At 44.8% G+C, this 17,748-nt stretch overlaps 1 protein-coding gene across 4 annotated transcripts in view; it reads left to right on the forward strand.

Moving 5' to 3' along the window:
* Positions 1-8,647: 8,647 nt before the first annotated feature.
* The window catches only part of RTN4 (reticulon 4), a 40,752-nt gene continuing 31,651 nt past the window's right edge, over positions 8,648-17,748 (forward strand). Inside the window, exon 1 of one of the 4 annotated variants that reach the window (XM_065059959.1) lies at positions 8,648-9,245. In XM_065059959.1, the coding sequence (XP_064916031.1) occupies positions 8,780-9,245 (466 nt within the window). In that variant the 5' untranslated portion in view covers positions 8,648-8,779. The remainder of the gene's footprint in view (positions 9,246-17,748) is intronic. The other 3 variants (XM_065059963.1, XM_065059961.1, XM_065059962.1) reach the window with 3 other exon arrangements.

The following is a 17,748-nucleotide window of genomic DNA, read 5'->3' on the forward strand; positions in this document are numbered from 1 at the left end:
TAGGCAGCAAACTGAGTGATCTTTTTCCACTGACCTCTTTGGTTTGTTGTTGCCTCATTTTTCCAAAACACCCCCATGCAACATGTTTTTCATCCACCTGTTGTATTGTATCTTGTGAACTGTGTGTAGGAGGAATCGACTTCTTAACTTGCCAGTACATCGCGTAACACAGTGAGCCGTGGTACTCGGCTGGGTGGCCTGAGCACTCCCTAGGGTAAACATGAACCTAATTAAAGCCAAACAGCTGGTCAACCCAGAGACAGGACATCTGGCTTTTTTTGGTTCACATTTTGTGTATGCATTTATACATACATATGTATATATGCCACACACAACTGTAAATGCATAAATACTTAGGCTGGAGAAATATCTGTAATTTGAACTGAAATTTCCAAGCAGAGAAGAAGACAAAATCCTTGGCACAGTGTGTCTAAAAATTACACTTTGGTAGGGATGCAATAAAAATTTAAATGTCATTCAGTTGCCATAAAATGATCTAAAATGGAACCAATATATTGTACACTATATATTTTGGGGCGACACCTGACTTTATTGTTAGAGCAGTTCAAATAGTACTTGAACAGTATGGGAGATGAGATCCTGTACTGTTTTTAGGAATGTTTCTCTTTATTTGATTGCGGTTAGATGGATATATGAAGAAGTAAGAATTAACCGGTCCTGGGCTGTTGTAGTCTGAGGCAACTGAAGTGAATAGTTGGAGGCTGTGCCAGGGGCCAGTGCTGATCTTTCTGTTCTGGGGGTCAGCAGCTGGAAGTCTGGTCCATTTTAACATCCCTTTTTGTCTGCTCCCAGCTGCCCTTCCTCAGCCCACAGTGGGTACACAAATTACTTTTACATAGTCAGCATCCTGGGCAGCCATAAAAATGGATTTGGGGAAAAAGAAAGTGCCCAAGCTCAGGGCAGAGAGGCTGAGCCCACAGAGGTCAGAACCATCACCCGCTTTGCGGGAAAGCCAGAATAGACGTTTTGATCAAGTATGATGTTTAGTTAATATAAAATGCATAGACATCTTGGTGTCTTACAACCTTTCTTTCTGTTATATTCTTGAAGGAAAATAAAATACACTTTGCTTCAAAGAAAGAGTTCAATACAACTGGTGAACATCTGTACAAACTTCAAGCTCTAAGAAGGGCTAAACCAGGTCAGATGAGCAGCAACATGATGATCTGGTGAGTGGATTTGCCTAAAAGCGGGTTGAATTTAGGATTCCTCTGAGACAAGGTAGATGGTAAGCATGGCCCTTGCAAAGTGCTGGAAAGAGACGAGATGAGTGATCAGAGGTACATTTCACCCTCACATCAGTTCCATGAGCATGCCCAGCTATGAAGAAACTGCCTGTATTGGTCTGTGATCACACAGCTATTGAGCAGAACAGGAGTTCCTGGGTTTACCTAATAGGAACGAGGAGGTTGTCTTCTCAGCATTGAAAGAATTTATTTGAAATGGCAATCAATAGGCCTGTTATTTTAATTTCATTCTTTTTTCCTAGGATACTCACAAAACAGTTTTACACTGAAAGGAATGCAGTGAAGGAATAAATTCAGTAGCAGCCTGTAAGTATGCACATATTTGTGTGCCTTGTTAACTTGTTGCTCCTCTAGATTGTAGTCTAGGTAAAAGAAATTACTACGGGTGTAGTGTCAAAAACCTGCTCATCATCACCACACACATGAAGCATTATATGATTTTATTCTTTTAACAGCAGTCTTTTGAAAGTGATTTGCCAGGTCACATTTTGGGAAGAAAAGAAATTGTAAGGAAGTCATTATTCTCATGGAAAATCTAAGTGAACAGGGATCAGGTAAAAATCAAAAGTGCGAGCAAAGATATAAGGAGGATGAAATAATTTTCTGAGGGCAGACACCGCCTGCCATCTTAGTCCGTCTCTATTAACCATCTTAGTTCATTTGTATGAGCTTCAGGAAGGTCGTTATGTGCTCCATCAGAGAGATCTGTTCGACATTACGAGGGCACAATGCAAAATTCACAAGAATTCTGTTGAAACAATTTAGTTGGATAAATGCTGAAGTGCTAGTTCTAAATTCTGTTTTTCTAAAGCTAAAAGTGGGTAAGATTTGGATGAGAAACAAATAACATCTAGCCAGCTACCTCTAAAGCCAAACTGGTATTTTTCAACTGGTATTTCTGCTCAAGTTATAGTTATTTCCAGGCTCATACATTACATCTTGCGCTGTTTAGCAACCTAGTCATAACAGATGGAATAAAACCAGTTAATCTGAGCTAATAGCCTGTGCTGAGCAGATGTTGCATGGTATTCAAGTAGTCAGTTTTCACTGAAATATGTTAGTTTTTCAAAAGTTGCAGTGAGAAGAGCAAAAACTATATTCGCATTGAAAAAACTGCATTTGAAAACAGCTTTGGCCCACCAAACACCATCCCCTAGAGAGTCTGAAGAACCTTGATTTTCTTTGGAGAACGAAGTGGCCTTGTGTAACTTCTGGTTAATGTGCTGGTTTTTCAAGATCTTTTCCTTTGGTTTCATAGGATATATCAGAGAGAATTCAACCTCCAAGATTTATCTCCCCTTTTTTTTCCTTCCTTGCCAAAACTGTGGCTGCACCTGGGCAGGGTTCCAGGCATGACTCACCTAAACACATCCCTATCTACAACAGTCAGAAACTAGTTCCAAAACCAGTAAAACTAGCAAATTCAGGTTTCCTGTAGCTTCAAGTCTGACATTGTTTGCATCTCTATCCTGGAATATCTTCAGTCATTCTCACATGTCTCTTATCCTCCTTTTTGGTTTCGCCATCTGGATAAAAGACAGACATGCTTGGGAAAAGTACACCCTGGCTGCTGGCTCCCAAATGGAACGGGTAACATCCGAGTTCTCCTGGCTCTGGCTCCGCAGGAGAGCTCGTCAGCCCTCTGTAATTTAGCCAGCTGCTGATTTTTACAAAGCTACCAGGAATTTAATAGCCTTGAATCTTCTGCTACTGCTGTAGTTAACGGAAATTGTCCAAAGTGTTCAAAAGCTGGAGTGTTTTACGTGGGGGAAGGTGAGGGAGATCAAGGGCTTCAGTGTCGGGCCAGCTTGATGTGATAATGAGAAGCAGGGTAGTCGTGTTGAACATTTTTTTAGCTGTCCTATCTTTGTCTGACCCAGATAAAGGAAGAGCTCCCGAAATGCTTGTAACAAAGAAGCAGCAATCAGAGTCTTGGTGGTGTCTTTCAAAGCTGCCAAGCCTTCTGGCTTTGGAAGTCAAAAATGCGCCGTGACCCCAAAGCGCCACCGTAACGCAGGTGAAGGCTCCAGCTGCTGGAGTCTGACAAACACACTCACAAGGGACAAGTTATTAAGCAGTGAGCAAAGTCCTAGAAGATGGTGGGCTCGTACCTTTTGAATGTGAGCCATTTAAAATCAGTTCTGTTGCTTCCAGTATAAACTTTGCTCGTATATTCCAGTTTTGTAGTCCCAATAGCAATGCCAGCAACCTTCTCTACAGGAATGGTGAAAATGTTGCTGCTATCAATCTGTTTACTCCTCAGGCATATTTAGCAACCAAGGGAATAACTCTGAATGTCGGTTACCAGGCTGTTTCTTTCCTAAGTGGGTAAATATCAATGCATAAAAAGAGCAAAAATTGATTTCTAATTTAATTTATACGCACTTTCCCTTTAAAAAATGCAAACCCATTTCAATTCCAAATGATTATGACTTTTATGAATTCCTAAGTTTTAATAAAAAACCTCAAACCCTAAGCTATTAAAATAATGTAGAGCAAATACCATGGTTTCAGATAGTTCATTTTTGCCATTGGACTTGTAAATTGCAGTCACTGAGCTGGTAGCATCGCTAGCTCAACATCTGGAATCGGAATGGTGGAGCTTTGTTCAGTTGATTCAGCTCCATCACTTGTACGTGACAAGTTAAGAAATCCGAGGTCGAGCACCCCTGATTTAGAGAGAGGTTGGATACTCTGAGCCTGGAATGTGCCCTCCAAATTCTCTTTCTGCTCTAAACTACACTTGTGAAACGGTTCTGTCTGTGCTCTGCTTTGCGGAGTAATGAGCACAACCTGCCTTCTTCACTCCTGGGGAACTGAACCTCACAAATATGCCAGTACTGGGCATCAGTGGATTTTCTTCCCTCCATCGAGCCCCCAGACACACAGGGAACAAACATTGCTGGTTCATTAATTAGCGTGTGGGATGTTCACATAAAACAGAGCAGAACTATCATAAAATCCTCAAAACAAAAGCTAAGTATTAAGGCTGAAAAGTTTGAATTTAGACATGTCCATGAGTATAGATTTAGGGATGCTGAGATCTAAACTTGATACTGATTTTAAGCATTCATGTTTAAATGAAAAGTAGGAGGGGATAACATGAACTAGAAAAAATAATTATGCTATTACCTTGATCCGTTTGCAAGAGGAATTAATAGAGAATGGATTTTTTCTGTCCAGGTCCAATGAAGTTGGTGGTCCTTATGTTCTTCAAGAATGTAAATTCTTATGGTCAAACTGGTAAGTGAATAATTTAATTGTATTTCTTAAAAGTGTGAGGGGCTGAGGGACAGCAATATTAAACCTAGAGTGGGGAATTACCTTCATTCTGGGGAATTCAAAGAAAAAATCACCATTCATTCTGATTCCTTAGAAAATGTGAGGAATGCTCACAGAAGACTTTTCATTCATGTTTCTTTAAATTTTCTACAGTGACCTGATGAATTTAGGAAGTGGTATTAAAATTCATTTAGTGTACATCATTCTGCCACATTCCCATGGCTTTGTTTTCTTGACACACTGTTATTAACGTGTGAATGGACATATTTGATTCAGTTTTGTTATTATATTGAATCATTGTAATAACGAAAGGTCTTTAGTCTTTGGTTTCGCTTAAGGACTTTACTGATTGGCATCTACTGTAGAAATGGACTGGTTTGATTTATCAAGATGGTGTTAGGGGGGGTTAAAAAAAAGTGTAAAACCCATGAAGAGATGGGAATCCCTCTGTACTAATGCTTTAACAGCTTTTTCCTCCATATCTATTATTTGTATTAATAAACTAAGCAGTGATTTTCTCACAATATCCCACTGCTGATCGTGAAAAGAAGCACAGCAGGTGTTCAAAGGACGGGAAACCTGCTAGGGAAATATACGTGGTGCCCAAGGCATTGCAGCACAGGCATGATCTGAAAACAAAAGAATCGCAGAGTTTTATCCTTCCAAAGACACAGACACGATGCCCAAAACCTGGAGGCTTGTGCTTAAAAGCAGGGACAGAAATCCAACCATCCCTCTAATTTTAACTCCATCATTATAAACTGCTATTGCGACTAAATGTTTTTTCTCTTCTGTTTGATCCCGCTGGGCAGTGATAATACTGCATTGTCCCATCACAATTGTTCTCCTAGTCTACGGTATGTTGTCATATCATATTTCTTCTGTGTAAGATCAAGCAGAAGGTCACAGTGGACAAAAAATAAATAAAAAATCCACGCCGTACGTAAGCATTGGCAGCGCTGAGGTGGAGATTGAGAGCCGCGCCAAGTGCTGTGCAGCTTTTTCACATGCTCAGTTTGCTTATGAAAACACCCCATGAAAACCAGTTTTGTAAATGAACTCGCTGAATATCTGCAAAGTACTCCGACTTGTTGACAGTCTTCCTATAGGAATTGCAAACCATTTTTCTCAAGAGTTAAAAGGGTGTTCTGCAGTATAGTGGAGAGCTGGATTTTCCTCTTGCTCCTTACTGGGACTTGCTCAGGCAACCTGGAACTCCCTTCCTGTTTCCCTCCAAGACCTTTCTTTAGTCACTTCCTTTCTCTAAATAAACCCCCCTTTCATTTCTCTTTAACTGAAGATGGATTCTCTTTCAAGCGTTCTGATAAAATCAACTGAATTATATGTAGTTTTTTCCTACTTGTAGGTGACCAAAAATCACTGCAGTCAGATATGTCAAAATTAGTTTCAGCGCTGTGTCTGTACTCAGAATTGTACACATTTTTAACAGCACCTTGTTGCCTTAGGGAGTATTTTAATGGAATGTTAAAATTTCCGCTTTTCCAAGAGATGTGAAAATAGATTGGCTGGCAAAATGATAAAGACTTTATTCAATCAAAATATTTTTATTTGCTATACAAAAAGTGCAGATTTACAATACAAAACCACAAATCTATTTACTTTCCTGGCATGTAATAAAAGAGTACACAAAGAACCTCAATTTTCCTTTCAGTAACATATTTCAGGCCCAGTCACCTCTTGTGAATGAGGTAAAATGCCACTGAAGATTTCCGACTTCTATTCATTGATAAGTTATTAAGTTTGGTCTGTTTGGGTTTTTTTTCCTCAGATAAAAGTCATCAGCAGATTGTTAGTAATTTCTTAAGACAATTTAGTATATTAAGCTTTTCAAAGAGTAAAAATGTCCTGAGATTTGACATTACCCAGAACTGAGCGCTCTCCCTCCCGTCTGTTCTCCAAATGGGCTATAGCTGGTAGGGAAAGAGAGGAAATATTGAGAACATTTACTTTTTGTGCACTTACACTGTAGCAGCTGCTGTAAGACACGGGGTAGACAGCAATAGGTGAGTAAAAAAAGACTGGAAGTATCAGTTTCTGTCTTAAATCATGAACCAAATGAATAACTGGCTCAGTTTTGATGGGAGCCATAGAGCCTGTCCTGTCTTCATTTCTGCACGTTGTCCGCTGGCTGTAACAGAGATGGAACAATAAAACTAGGAATTTAATTTAGCCAGAACTTCCATGGGTTATGTTTAACAATACACGGAATTTAATCCATCCATCCTGCTGCCACTGTAATGTCCCTTATATCACTGTAAAAAGAGCTGACTTGAAATATACACAGACGATTTGTCAATAGAAGATACAAAATCTGAGGGGAAAAGAACGAAATCTAAAGAGCTCCCAGGTTGTTAAGTGCTTATTCACCCGCTGGGAAACTTTTATCTCCATTGAGATAACAGCGTTGCCTTCTCTGCATTTTTTAGAAATACTTTTCACATTCCTTCCAGTCATTTCTGGCAGAGATAGAGAATATTGATGGTTTTGTACATCTCCGAAAAGAAACTCATCTGGAACTTGCTGGGCTGGGTGGGCTGAGGGTGACAGCGGAGCAAGGGAAAGGGTGGCAGCGCAGCTTACACAAGCAAGGGCTGCACAAAGTGTCCTCTTTTGAGCAGGTTAGAAAATAAAATTCAGAGAAAAGAAGAATTCAAAGGCAAAAATGCAAAACAGCAGCAGCAACCCACCCCATGCTCAAATATTTGGGTTCAAGCAGATCGTGTAATGAATATGACGTGTCTTTTTGAGACAAGAGAGGACTCAGTGCTGGGAGCCCGTAGAGTCTCTCCGTGTGTTCCATCCTGCTTTTCAGAAAGTGACTGAATACTGGAGATTTAACCCCATTTTCATGCTAGGGACTCTTCCCCCTGCAGAATGAAATAGATACAGTGATGGAGCACATTTGGGCACTTCTGCCTGGGCATCATTCATCATGCCCAGCATCACCACTCCCTTTCACGTGCATCTTTTGTCCATCCCATCCAACACGGCAGGAACAGGAGAGTTGTGGTTCCTCTTCCTTCGGTTCTTGTGTCTCACCCAACCTGCACTTAGCGTGCTCTGAACCTTTCCATGAACTAATCTCTTTATACAGGCACATATGGGAGAATAAATCATCTTTGGGTTAAAAGTCCATAATAATGTCAGGATAGTATAAAATACTAAGTTCTTTTGGTCTTATTGTGGTAGCTGTGTGGGTGGAAATGGCATCCAAACACACGCCATTGAAGTTAAAATGTTACCCTAAGGGCTCTGGCCAATGATCCAACTCTGAGCAGAAAGTGAGACTGCATCACGGCCTAACACAGAGAGACTCCAACTTCTGTGTTGTGCACAAGCTGCTGTTTCTTCTTGCACGAGTTGCATAATTCACAGGCAGACTTTACAGAGACGGTTGGATCTGGTCATTCAGATGGCTGGCTTAACCCAACACAAGCGCTTCGACAAGTTTGTCTCTTCTGAAAAATGTCTGCTCTCTGTTTTTCTTCCAGTTTTTTGCATCATGATTTGGTTATGACTTCCATCCCCCGGGAGATGGAGCAGGATTGGGAAGGAGCCTCAGCCCCCTCGGGACCCCTTGGTCACATCAGGGTGAGTGAAACCGCAGGGCGGTTGGTGGGTGCCGGGGAGCCCCACCACACCCTGTCCTTTTTTTAACATCTTAGGGGGGTCTGACCGCTCTTTAAAAAAAAAGAAAGTCACCCAAGCGCTGGCAGAGAAAGTGATGAATCACGACACGCACTCACAAGATGTCTGTCACGGTGCTGCCCGCGCAGGGTTGGGGGGATCCCCGCCTCGCCCCGGCCCCATCCCGCAGGAGGCGCGGCAGCCCCCGACCCGCAGGTGGGGCCGCCCCCGCCCACCCGCGTTCTCTGCGCTGAACTTTACCCGAGTTCTCCGGCCCCGCTTCCCAGCCTGCGCGCCCTGCCCCGCGCTGCATAGTAATGAGGCGGCCGCACCCAGCGCCGCGTCTCATTGGCGGCGCCGCGCCTCTTCCCGCTCCTATTGGGTGTCTCCGCCGTCGCTCAGCGCCGCGGCGGGTGGGGTCGCGGTGCGGGCGGCCGCGCCCGCCGCCTCCCCCAGCGGTGACTCAACAGGGCGTGGAGTCTGGGTCCCGCAGCGGCGGCGCAGCGCTCGCCCTCCCCCCGCAGCCGGCACAGGCACAGCCCCAGCGCCGCGCACTCATTGTTCCGCCCGCTCCAGGCACCATGGACGAGCTAGACCAGTCGCCCCTGGTCTCCTCCTCCACCTCCGGGCCAACGCGTCCGCAGCAGCCCCAGTTCAACTACCAGTTCGTGCTCGACGACGAGAAGGAGGAGGAGGAAGAAGAGGAGGAGGAAGAGGAGGACGAAGACTTCGACGAGCAGCTGGAGGTGATGGAGAGGAAGCCCGCCGCGGCTCCCGCCCCCGCCGCAGCCCCGCAGGAGCGGTCGCCGCAGCTGCTGGACCTCGGCGGCCCCGCCGAGCCGCCCCGCCCCGCCGCTCCGGAGCCACCGCAGCCCGACTGGAGCCCCCCGGGAGCCGTCTCATCCTCCTCCTCGTCCGCCACCACGCCGTCCCCCGCGCAGGAGCAGCCCTCGGCCCCCGCCCGGCCCGCTCAGCCCCAGCCGCCCAAGCCCGAGCTTCCCGTCGTCGCCGGCCCCCGGAAAAGAGGGTCCTCGTCCGGCTCGGCTGGTGAGTGCCTCCGCCCCGGGGCCGGGGAGGGCGGCGGCCGGGCGGGGAGCAGCGGTTCTTGGCGTCCGGGCGCCTTCGCCCGAATCGCTCCGGTTCTCGCTACCCCGCCGGGAGGGTCCCTTTGTCTGCCGGCCCTCGGCCGCCTCCTGCGGCATCCCTCCCTCCCCTCAGCCGCGCCGGGCGCGGCCCCGCTCCCCGTGGCCCCGCCGCAGCTCATGCGAGAAAAAGGGCTCCCCCTCCCCCTTTTTTATTTTTCTTTAATTTCTTCTCTTTTTGCCTCCTCCTCCCCTCTGTTATGCTAATGGCGGGAGGGGGGAAGCGCCGCCCCGGCCGCCGCCTCGCACATGGGCCGCCCGGGGGCGAGGCCGCCGCCGCCGCCTGGCAACGGCCGCGTCGCGGCGGCGAGTGCGGGGGGCAGAGCCGGTGGTAACGGCTGCGGGGGTCTGGCCGCTTCTTCCCCCGGGGCAAAACCTGCTCGAGGCGTAACTGCCGCCGTCCCGTCCCCTCGCCGCATTGTCCCGGGCACGGTTCACCCGCAGGGCGGCCCGACACCGCGGCCTCCGGGGCTGGGCGGGGGGGGGATGGAAATACAGGTGCTCTTAATCTTACTCATTTTAAACAAATCACCTCGCTGGGAGGGGCGAGGGAGAGGAACTAGGGAGCTGCGCTGCCTCCTTTCCTAAACCTGCCACCCGGAGGGGATGGGCGTCTCTGCGGGCCTGGCAAGGAGTGCGGCCCTTGGTGGGAAACTCTGCTCTCCGGCTTCAGACAACGAATCTTAAACCCCGAGAGGGAATGTAAACTAGTGAAGTATGTGTGAAAGCACAAAAGGCGTACGGGCTTGCTCGGTGCTGTAGGTGTGGCAGTGCTGGGAGAAAAACGTCAACCTGACGTCCTGCGTGTGCCTCCTGGACGGCCGCAGCTAGCCATGGGTGTCACCTGGGCTTGGCTAAGGGGTCACCCCTTCACGCTGGGTACCCCCCGTTCAGAACTGTGGCACTGGAGGGTGTGCCGCCCCCTGCGCAGCTGCCAGCACTGCCGGAGTGCCAAAACCCGTATTGCCAGGTCTAATCCAGGAGCTGACCCAGCATGACTAATGCGTTGCATGCGGATTGCTTGTGTGCCTTGGCCCTGCTTTTGCTTAGTTCAAAACGCAAAAGCTGACTTGAGGCCATTAAAACAGTGAAAACAAACAGATCAAAGTTCCTTGTTATCATGATGGTGCATTCTTCATTGCTATTGTTGCATTGGTACGCTATATATGTTTCAAAGACACAGGATTTCAATAATAACTTGGTGTCATGGTATGAGTGAACATGATACTTTTAATTTAAAAAAAGGCATCTGGAATAATGACAAAAAAACCCTCCTGTTGTTAAACCTGAATTTAATTTTATTTGGAGGGGTTTCATCATGCTTTTTATTTGCGTATGTGACAGGACTTCATGGTTAGTTGTGCTGTTGTCTTTCATCAAGCCTGCTTTTTCGTTCTTCTGGTATCTCTCTGTGTAGTGATATGCCAAGGATATTTTTTGTATTACTTTTCCACCATTTGGAGGACAGATGATGACAAACGCTTGCTGCAGACTAAAGAGAATGGATGTTATTTGATAAGTGAACAGACATTTTTCTAGGCGAGTTGTTTGAGTGTAGCGGTGGAAGGTTTGAGCAGAACAGAATGGAAGGCACAGAATCAACCCAATCTTGCTGTTGCTTGGAAAAGTGGGGATAAAAGTGGCATTTCCAGAGCTGGTTTGTTTTTCTCCTCCCTGCCCCCCGAAGGATAAGGCAAGGAACACAGTAATCCCTGAAATATCTCATCTTTATTAGAGTACAGGAGACCTACCTGTGTGAAAATTAGGTAGTGGAGCTGAAAAGTGGTGTCAAAGTGTTATAAAACCTAATTGGAGGGATGGAATTTATCAGTGATGATAATTTAGGGCTCTGAAGTGAGGACTGGCATCTTTAGGAGACCTGGTTTCCAAAGACAAGGTGTGTAACACATAATGCTCGTCTAATGATGGGTTGGAATGTTACAGGCTATATTTTAAGAACTTGAAACTACTAGATGAGAACACATGGTGTTGATAAAAGCATTGTCTAGTTTTGTCATGAGTACTTTGGTCTTCTTAGATGCAGGAGTACTTAGTTTCAAGCATGTTAAGTATCCATTTAAACTTAGTACTTTCTCGGTTTTGCATCTGGCAGTTCATGCTAAAACTATCTGTCCAAATGCTCCACTCGGGTTCAAATGAGTTCCCTAACTTTGAAATTCTATTTCCAAGAGAAGGACAAAGCAGCTTTACCTGTAGCAAGGATCCTAACAATAGTAGGGATTCTTGTACCTGCAACAATAGGCCAGGGTGCTGCTTTCTGTCAGTATAACAATAGAAAAAATGTATGGGCTACTTCATGGCCCATTGAAATATATTATTTATGTATCTGGAGGTGTTTTAAAATGTAAATCTTTGTAATTACTATTGGTTACATACTTAGAAGTATTCAGTTTCATTGTTATGAGAGACTGTGACATAATTCTGTGTAATGCAAGTGTCTGTGTATCAGCAGCCTACCCTCTTAAGAGCTAATATAAATATTTGGAGAAGAAAACAAGAGGACTGCAGTGAAACTTATGTGCTCCTGGACCCTTTTTTTACTACTCACTGTTATGTAGGTAGCAAAAATGACAGATGAAGTGAAGCCATTCACTTACAAGAAACCGGCTTCTGCGCACTCTGTAGGGGGAACCTTTTATCTGGTGCTGGGAATGTGCAGGTCTTGTGATTTGCATTTTGTGCAAATTCTAAAGCCACATGTACGCTGCTCAGATGTATTTTGTGTGTGTTGCTGAGTTCTGTAGTGTGCTGCTCGGTGTGCGTAGCCTTGGTCAGAGGAGTCGTGGGGGTTTTAAGGACGGTGAGCAGCACAACTTGGAAAAGAAAATATAGCTGTCCTTGAATATTTCCACTGCTCACTTGCACCCTGTGTTTACCAAAGTAGGTTCTGACTGATCTTCAGTGTTTCTTTGAGGTGCAAGGCCCTTTTTCCTCCCAAATGCAGTCAGTAAAGCTGTAAGAGAGGTGCCCATAACCTGCGTACATCAAAGGTAGAAGCCATTCCATGGTTTCCATTATATTGACATATGAGAGGAAGAGTAACCAGCAATTTGACTGGTATAGTAAAGCTACTGTCTTTATTTTCACATTGTGTGTTCCCATCTAGGTGAGTTCGACAAAGTATCGTTTTATTTATTGCCATGTGGTGTGAGATGTCTAGCAGAGTGGGGCCAGCTCCTATAGTTCAGCTGCTGAAAGTGCTTCTACAGCTATTTCTTCTCTTAACCAGTGTGTGCAAGGATAGTCCTGCCAAGTTTGAGAGTATATTTGCTTCGTGTATGTATCCTTTGACTTGCTTTCCAGGAGAAAACCACACAGCTTCCACCTACCCTACAGCAATGTAGCCCTCAGGGAGGGTTTGAATTGCATTGGGAGTTTTCCCCTTGGAGTTGAAATCCTGCAAACCACAAGTTAGGAGTCAGTGAGGAACTGCTGGTTTTCCCTGTCTGTAATTAAGGAAGTTTGCAGCATGTCTATGAAGTGACAACCATCTTGTCCAACCTGTTGCATCACCACCGGTGAGCACTGAATCTTTTCTTATCTCATAGATAACCACTAACAACACTCCTGCAAGTCAGGGACAATATTTAAGCCTCCCAGTCAGTGGTTTTCTCCTGCTGACTGGTACAAAGTTGCAAGGAAAGTGTCAGGTCCTCTTGTAACAGCTGATCTGTAGACAGGTTGGAAATGAATGGTGGTTGGAATATAAAACTTGAGGTCAAGAGACTCAAACTTTGGAGCTCACAAGGCCAGAAGCAAGCTGTGGTTGTTGAGAAGACAATCTTAAAGCAGATCTGTGGTTGGAAAAATACACTTTCTGAGTGGCCTGCAGATGGGTCTTGTGTTATTTCAATGTTTTGTGACGCATTTTTCGGGTATAACTTTCCGGTTGGTGTATTGTGAGGATGGTGTTTCACTTTCCTCTTCCTCCAGTGCCCGGGGTGAGGAGGACGAGCGTTTTGGAGCCTGGCTGCTTAGCACAAGGCGTATAGACATCATTCTTGTAAGCCTGGAGCCCGGTTTTCCCCGCTTTTGGGATTCTGTGGGAGTTTTGCTGCTGGCCACCCGGTTTGGAGGGAGGTTGGTGGCTTTGTCTCCTGTTGTGTCTGTTTTCCACACTGCTGCTTGGCGGCTGCCACCAGCCCAGCCCGGCTTTGCGTGCCGGGGTTGGTAGAACAACAAAAGGCAGTTCACCTACAACTTGAGGCATGTCTTGGTGTGCTTCAGTTGTTTCTTTGTTTTCCATTATTATTTTGAATGAAACAAACCTTCTTTTGAGCTGGCGTGTTACTATAGTAACTATGAAACTCGGCTGCAAAAATTAGCCATGCACAGTTCGATCTGAAGATGTCCTTCGGGTTCTAGATATTTGATAGGCGAGGAAATAGTTCTTGGTCTTTATCTGGCTAGAAAATGTAAAGCAATGTGTATCTTACAGATAAATGATCCTGAGATATTCAGAAACGCTTATGCATGAAGTAGGAGGAAAATTGTGGCATGATCAAGCTGCATCAGAAATGAAAGAAAAAAAGCTGTTATTACCAAGTAAAAAATAGTGAACAGTGAGACGTATTCTGAGCAGAACAGTCGAGTATGTTTTCATGTGTTTGTATTTCTTGTTTTATGATCTCAAATAGAAATTACTACTGTTATGCTTTGAAAACACTGCATAATTTCTACTTCCAGAGACTGTTTTCAGGGCTCACGGTACAGAGACCTCTGCGCTGGAGCCGCGTGACATCTGTTTGGTGGACAGCTTTTTTAATTGGTATTTCCATCAATGAGAACTATTACAACAGCAATAAAATAATGGGCTTATTAATATTCACAAAGTCTGAGGAAAATCAAATTATCTCAGTCGAATGTTTTTATCTTCCAAGTGGAAATAATCAATCTGCTGCTAGCTGTAGCTGTCAAAATAGGAAGATTTGAAGTTAGAGATGTTTTTAAATTGCTGCTCTTCCCTGTGGCTTTTAATGGGTTTGTCTCCATTTATTGCTTTCGGATGAATAAAGAAAGCATAGTTTTATTTTTCTTTTCCCTCCCCTCCTGTAGAAGTGTTAGAGATCCCAGTTTGCCCCTCACGTGCTTTGTGTCCTAGGAATGTACTGGAACTTGCAGCTTTTTAATGAACGGGGCAATCATGTCATCAACTTCATCGCCTAGGAAGAACATCTTAATTAAGCTGTCTTTAAATAAGACACAAGCCTGAGATAAATAGGAATGCTTCTGCTGCCAGTTAAAAATGTTCGCAGTCTACTAGCTGCTGTTGGTCTAATGTCAAGACCCTACTGTCTATCCAGTTGTTAGTGGTTTGTGACAGTTTTTTGTGACCTCTGCTCTCCCCTTTTTTCTGACAAGCTGCAGTTCCTTGGTGCCTGTCCATCAGTGTCCCTTGTGCGATTGCCAAGGGAAGCAGATGACGGAGCGTGTGCGGGGCCTCCCAGAGCAGGCTGGAGCTGCGGGGCTGGAAGGGCTGAGCAGGATCTGGAGGAAGCAGAAGGTCTGTGGTAGCGGTGGAAGGAGGATTGCTTTTTCTGGGCAAAGGGATATAGATTTCCAGTTTGAAACCCGAGTTGTCTCTAAAAGATCACACTGTTAGATAAAATCAGTTTTCCTTTGTGTGTGAATTGTGTCCAGGTGACCAAAAACTGAAGCGGATAGTTAAACCGGTATTGACCAAAATCTGTTGCAACCCAGGAAGCGCAGTGCTGCTCCGTATCCCATCCTCTGTGTCCGTGGGGAGGGCAGGACAGCCTGTCATCCTCACACTGCTTTATTCGTGTCTTTAAACGTATTCTTATACAAATGCTAACGGCTGTAACGAATCCTCTAATGACTGTCCGGATTCTTCTGAGATGGAGGTATCTTATGCATCAATTTGTTTTTATTTTACAGACTACAAGCTCTTATGTCAGAGGCTTGTCACGCAAGGTAATGTGCTGGGAATAGATGCTGAATCAGTGGCATCTCCATTCTTTAATTTAGCTAATAAATATATCCTTTTGCAATGATAAAGTTGCTAATCTACTGTTTAATTTATTTAATTGTGGGGAAAGCAGGGAAAAATTCCATCTGCACAAATCAGTGAAAGGGAATCTTATGATGGGTATAATCTCCAAAATTAAATTGAATAATGTCTGCATAATCATAGGATTTGCATGGCTCTTTAGACCTCCTGCCTTTGAGTAAGTTCTGGCGTAATTATGATATTTTTCTGCTTTGAGGCGCTGCCAGAACCCGAATTTCTGTTCGTTACTTCAACATATGGTTAAGGAGTCTGGGTCTTATGCAAGAGTTATTTAGGTTGAGAGGAATTACACAGTATTGTTTTGGTTACAAATATTGCCAAAGACTGAATACTTATCTTTAGAGCCATGTGTAGCTGGGCACATGTTTGCAATTGGCTAGATTGTTTACTTTCTTTTTAATCGCATCTATTAAAATATTTTAAGAGTGACGATAAACGCTGGATCTGTGATTGTGTGAGATTGTTCTAAATTCTAAACTTTGCTATTAAATACATTAGTGATTTAGATATTAAATGTAGTTGGGATTGTGAAGTGGGAATTTGAAGCATTCAGAGGGGGGCTGTGAACAGTTAATGATTGGGGCCACCTGATGTTAATGAGGGAAGGTGTTTGCCCCCAGCTGATGTTAATAGGGTGATGTTGCCCCCAGCTGATGTTAATAGGGTGATGATCACCCCAGCTGCTGGTGCCTGTGATGAGCTCAGTGGCCACACATGGGGAGCAGACACAGTTCATCCATGTGGCGCTTCTGGTGTGTTCCTTGTCCGTCCATGAGCTCAGTTTGTGCTCAGAAGCCAAGCAGTTTATCTTGGCTCCTCAGAGGATTTGCCTCTCCTGCGGGGAGCCGCTGTGCACTGCTGCTCTGTGATAGGTATGTGCGTCTGTTTCCTGAGAATTCCTTCTTCTCTCGGTGTGAGAACAAAGAGAACTTTCTGTGGGGCTGACCTGTGTGTCTTTGTTTGTTTATTTACTTCTAATAACAAAATATGCCAGATGAAATTCTTTCCCTGCTCTGAGGAGATAACAGTGATACTCAGATGAATGGAGGGGCTTTTAATAGGAAGTGGTGTTATAGAGCCATCCTCCGAAATGCTGCTTAGATCCTGCCCATGCTGTTATTGATCCAGATGGCTGCAGGAGTGAGGTGAGCCTGGCCGTTGTGTCCGAAGTCTTTAACGGCCTTTGAAAACCACCGTTGTAGTGGGTGCTTGCTTTGGCAATCTGGGAATTGCAGTGGGTTAATTCCGGCTGTATCTTCCTTGTCCATCTGCTGCTGCGTGGGTTGGCAGTTGGGTGTTGCAGGGGAGCGGGGCTGTCTCTAGCTTTTCACTTTTTGGCTGATGCAGAGATGACACGGCATGTACCTTACCACAGGGGCTGCATTGCTCAGCAACTCGCTGCAACTCTTCATTTTTCCGAAAGAGGAAAAGTTGCTGCAAGTTGGACCGTGTCAATTAAAATACTGAAAAAAAAACTTGCTTAAATCAGTTTGGTGTTTGATTGTTGCATTGTTTGAAATGCGTGCTTTGAGCTTGTTTTCTTTATCTCATTCAAATAACACGAGCTGGGGAGTCTCCTGTGCAGTGCAGCTGGCTCTGCAGGTGAGGCCTGGTACCACTCTGGGCTACCGGCCATGCAGACCTCAGATGCCCTGGTGAGCAACCCAGACTCTTGGGTCGTTAACACTTTTGGGTTGTTAACACTCTTCTGAGGTTCCAGCTCTGATACCCTCAACACGTTAAAGATGGAGCTCCTGTTTTCACTGATCTTCAGGAATCTCCCTCTTCTGTAGCAGCTCACGTTCTTCCCTCAAAGATTTCAGTGTCATTTACAGGCAGCGTTTCCTAATGGGAAACTTCTCTTTATAAACTTACATGTATAACTAAACAACCAAATGAGAGAACCTAATTACTTGCTGTAGCTTTGCAGCCTGATGAAAGGATGTGAAAAGATGCTATTAATAGTTAATGTTCTTTATTATTAATGGCTTAAGTATTTGGTGAAATAATACTGTATTTAGAACAATTGCATCATAACAGGAGATGATTTAAATGGAGCTTGTGTAGGCAGCTGCTTTTCTCAGGAAATCCTTGTGAAGTTGTGTGGCCTTGTTTACTGTGCAGTAGGAAATTAGGCATCCAAGAACTTTACTGTCCTTGAAATCATTTAACTTCTGACTGGCCAGGTATGTTGTCATTGACACTTTAAGCTGAGGAAATAACAATTTACTCACAATTTGATATCAACACGCAGGAGAAGGAAAAACTGTGGCAGTTCTTCCCTGTGGTTACAGAGTGTGAGGGTCTTGCATTGCTCTGTAAAACCTTGAGTCTGTAAAAGATGCTCAGACTACAT

This window comes from Columba livia, chromosome 3 (assembly GCF_036013475.1).
Source record: "Columba livia isolate bColLiv1 breed racing homer chromosome 3, bColLiv1.pat.W.v2, whole genome shotgun sequence".
Lineage (NCBI taxonomy): Eukaryota > Metazoa > Chordata > Aves > Columbiformes > Columbidae > Columba > Columba livia.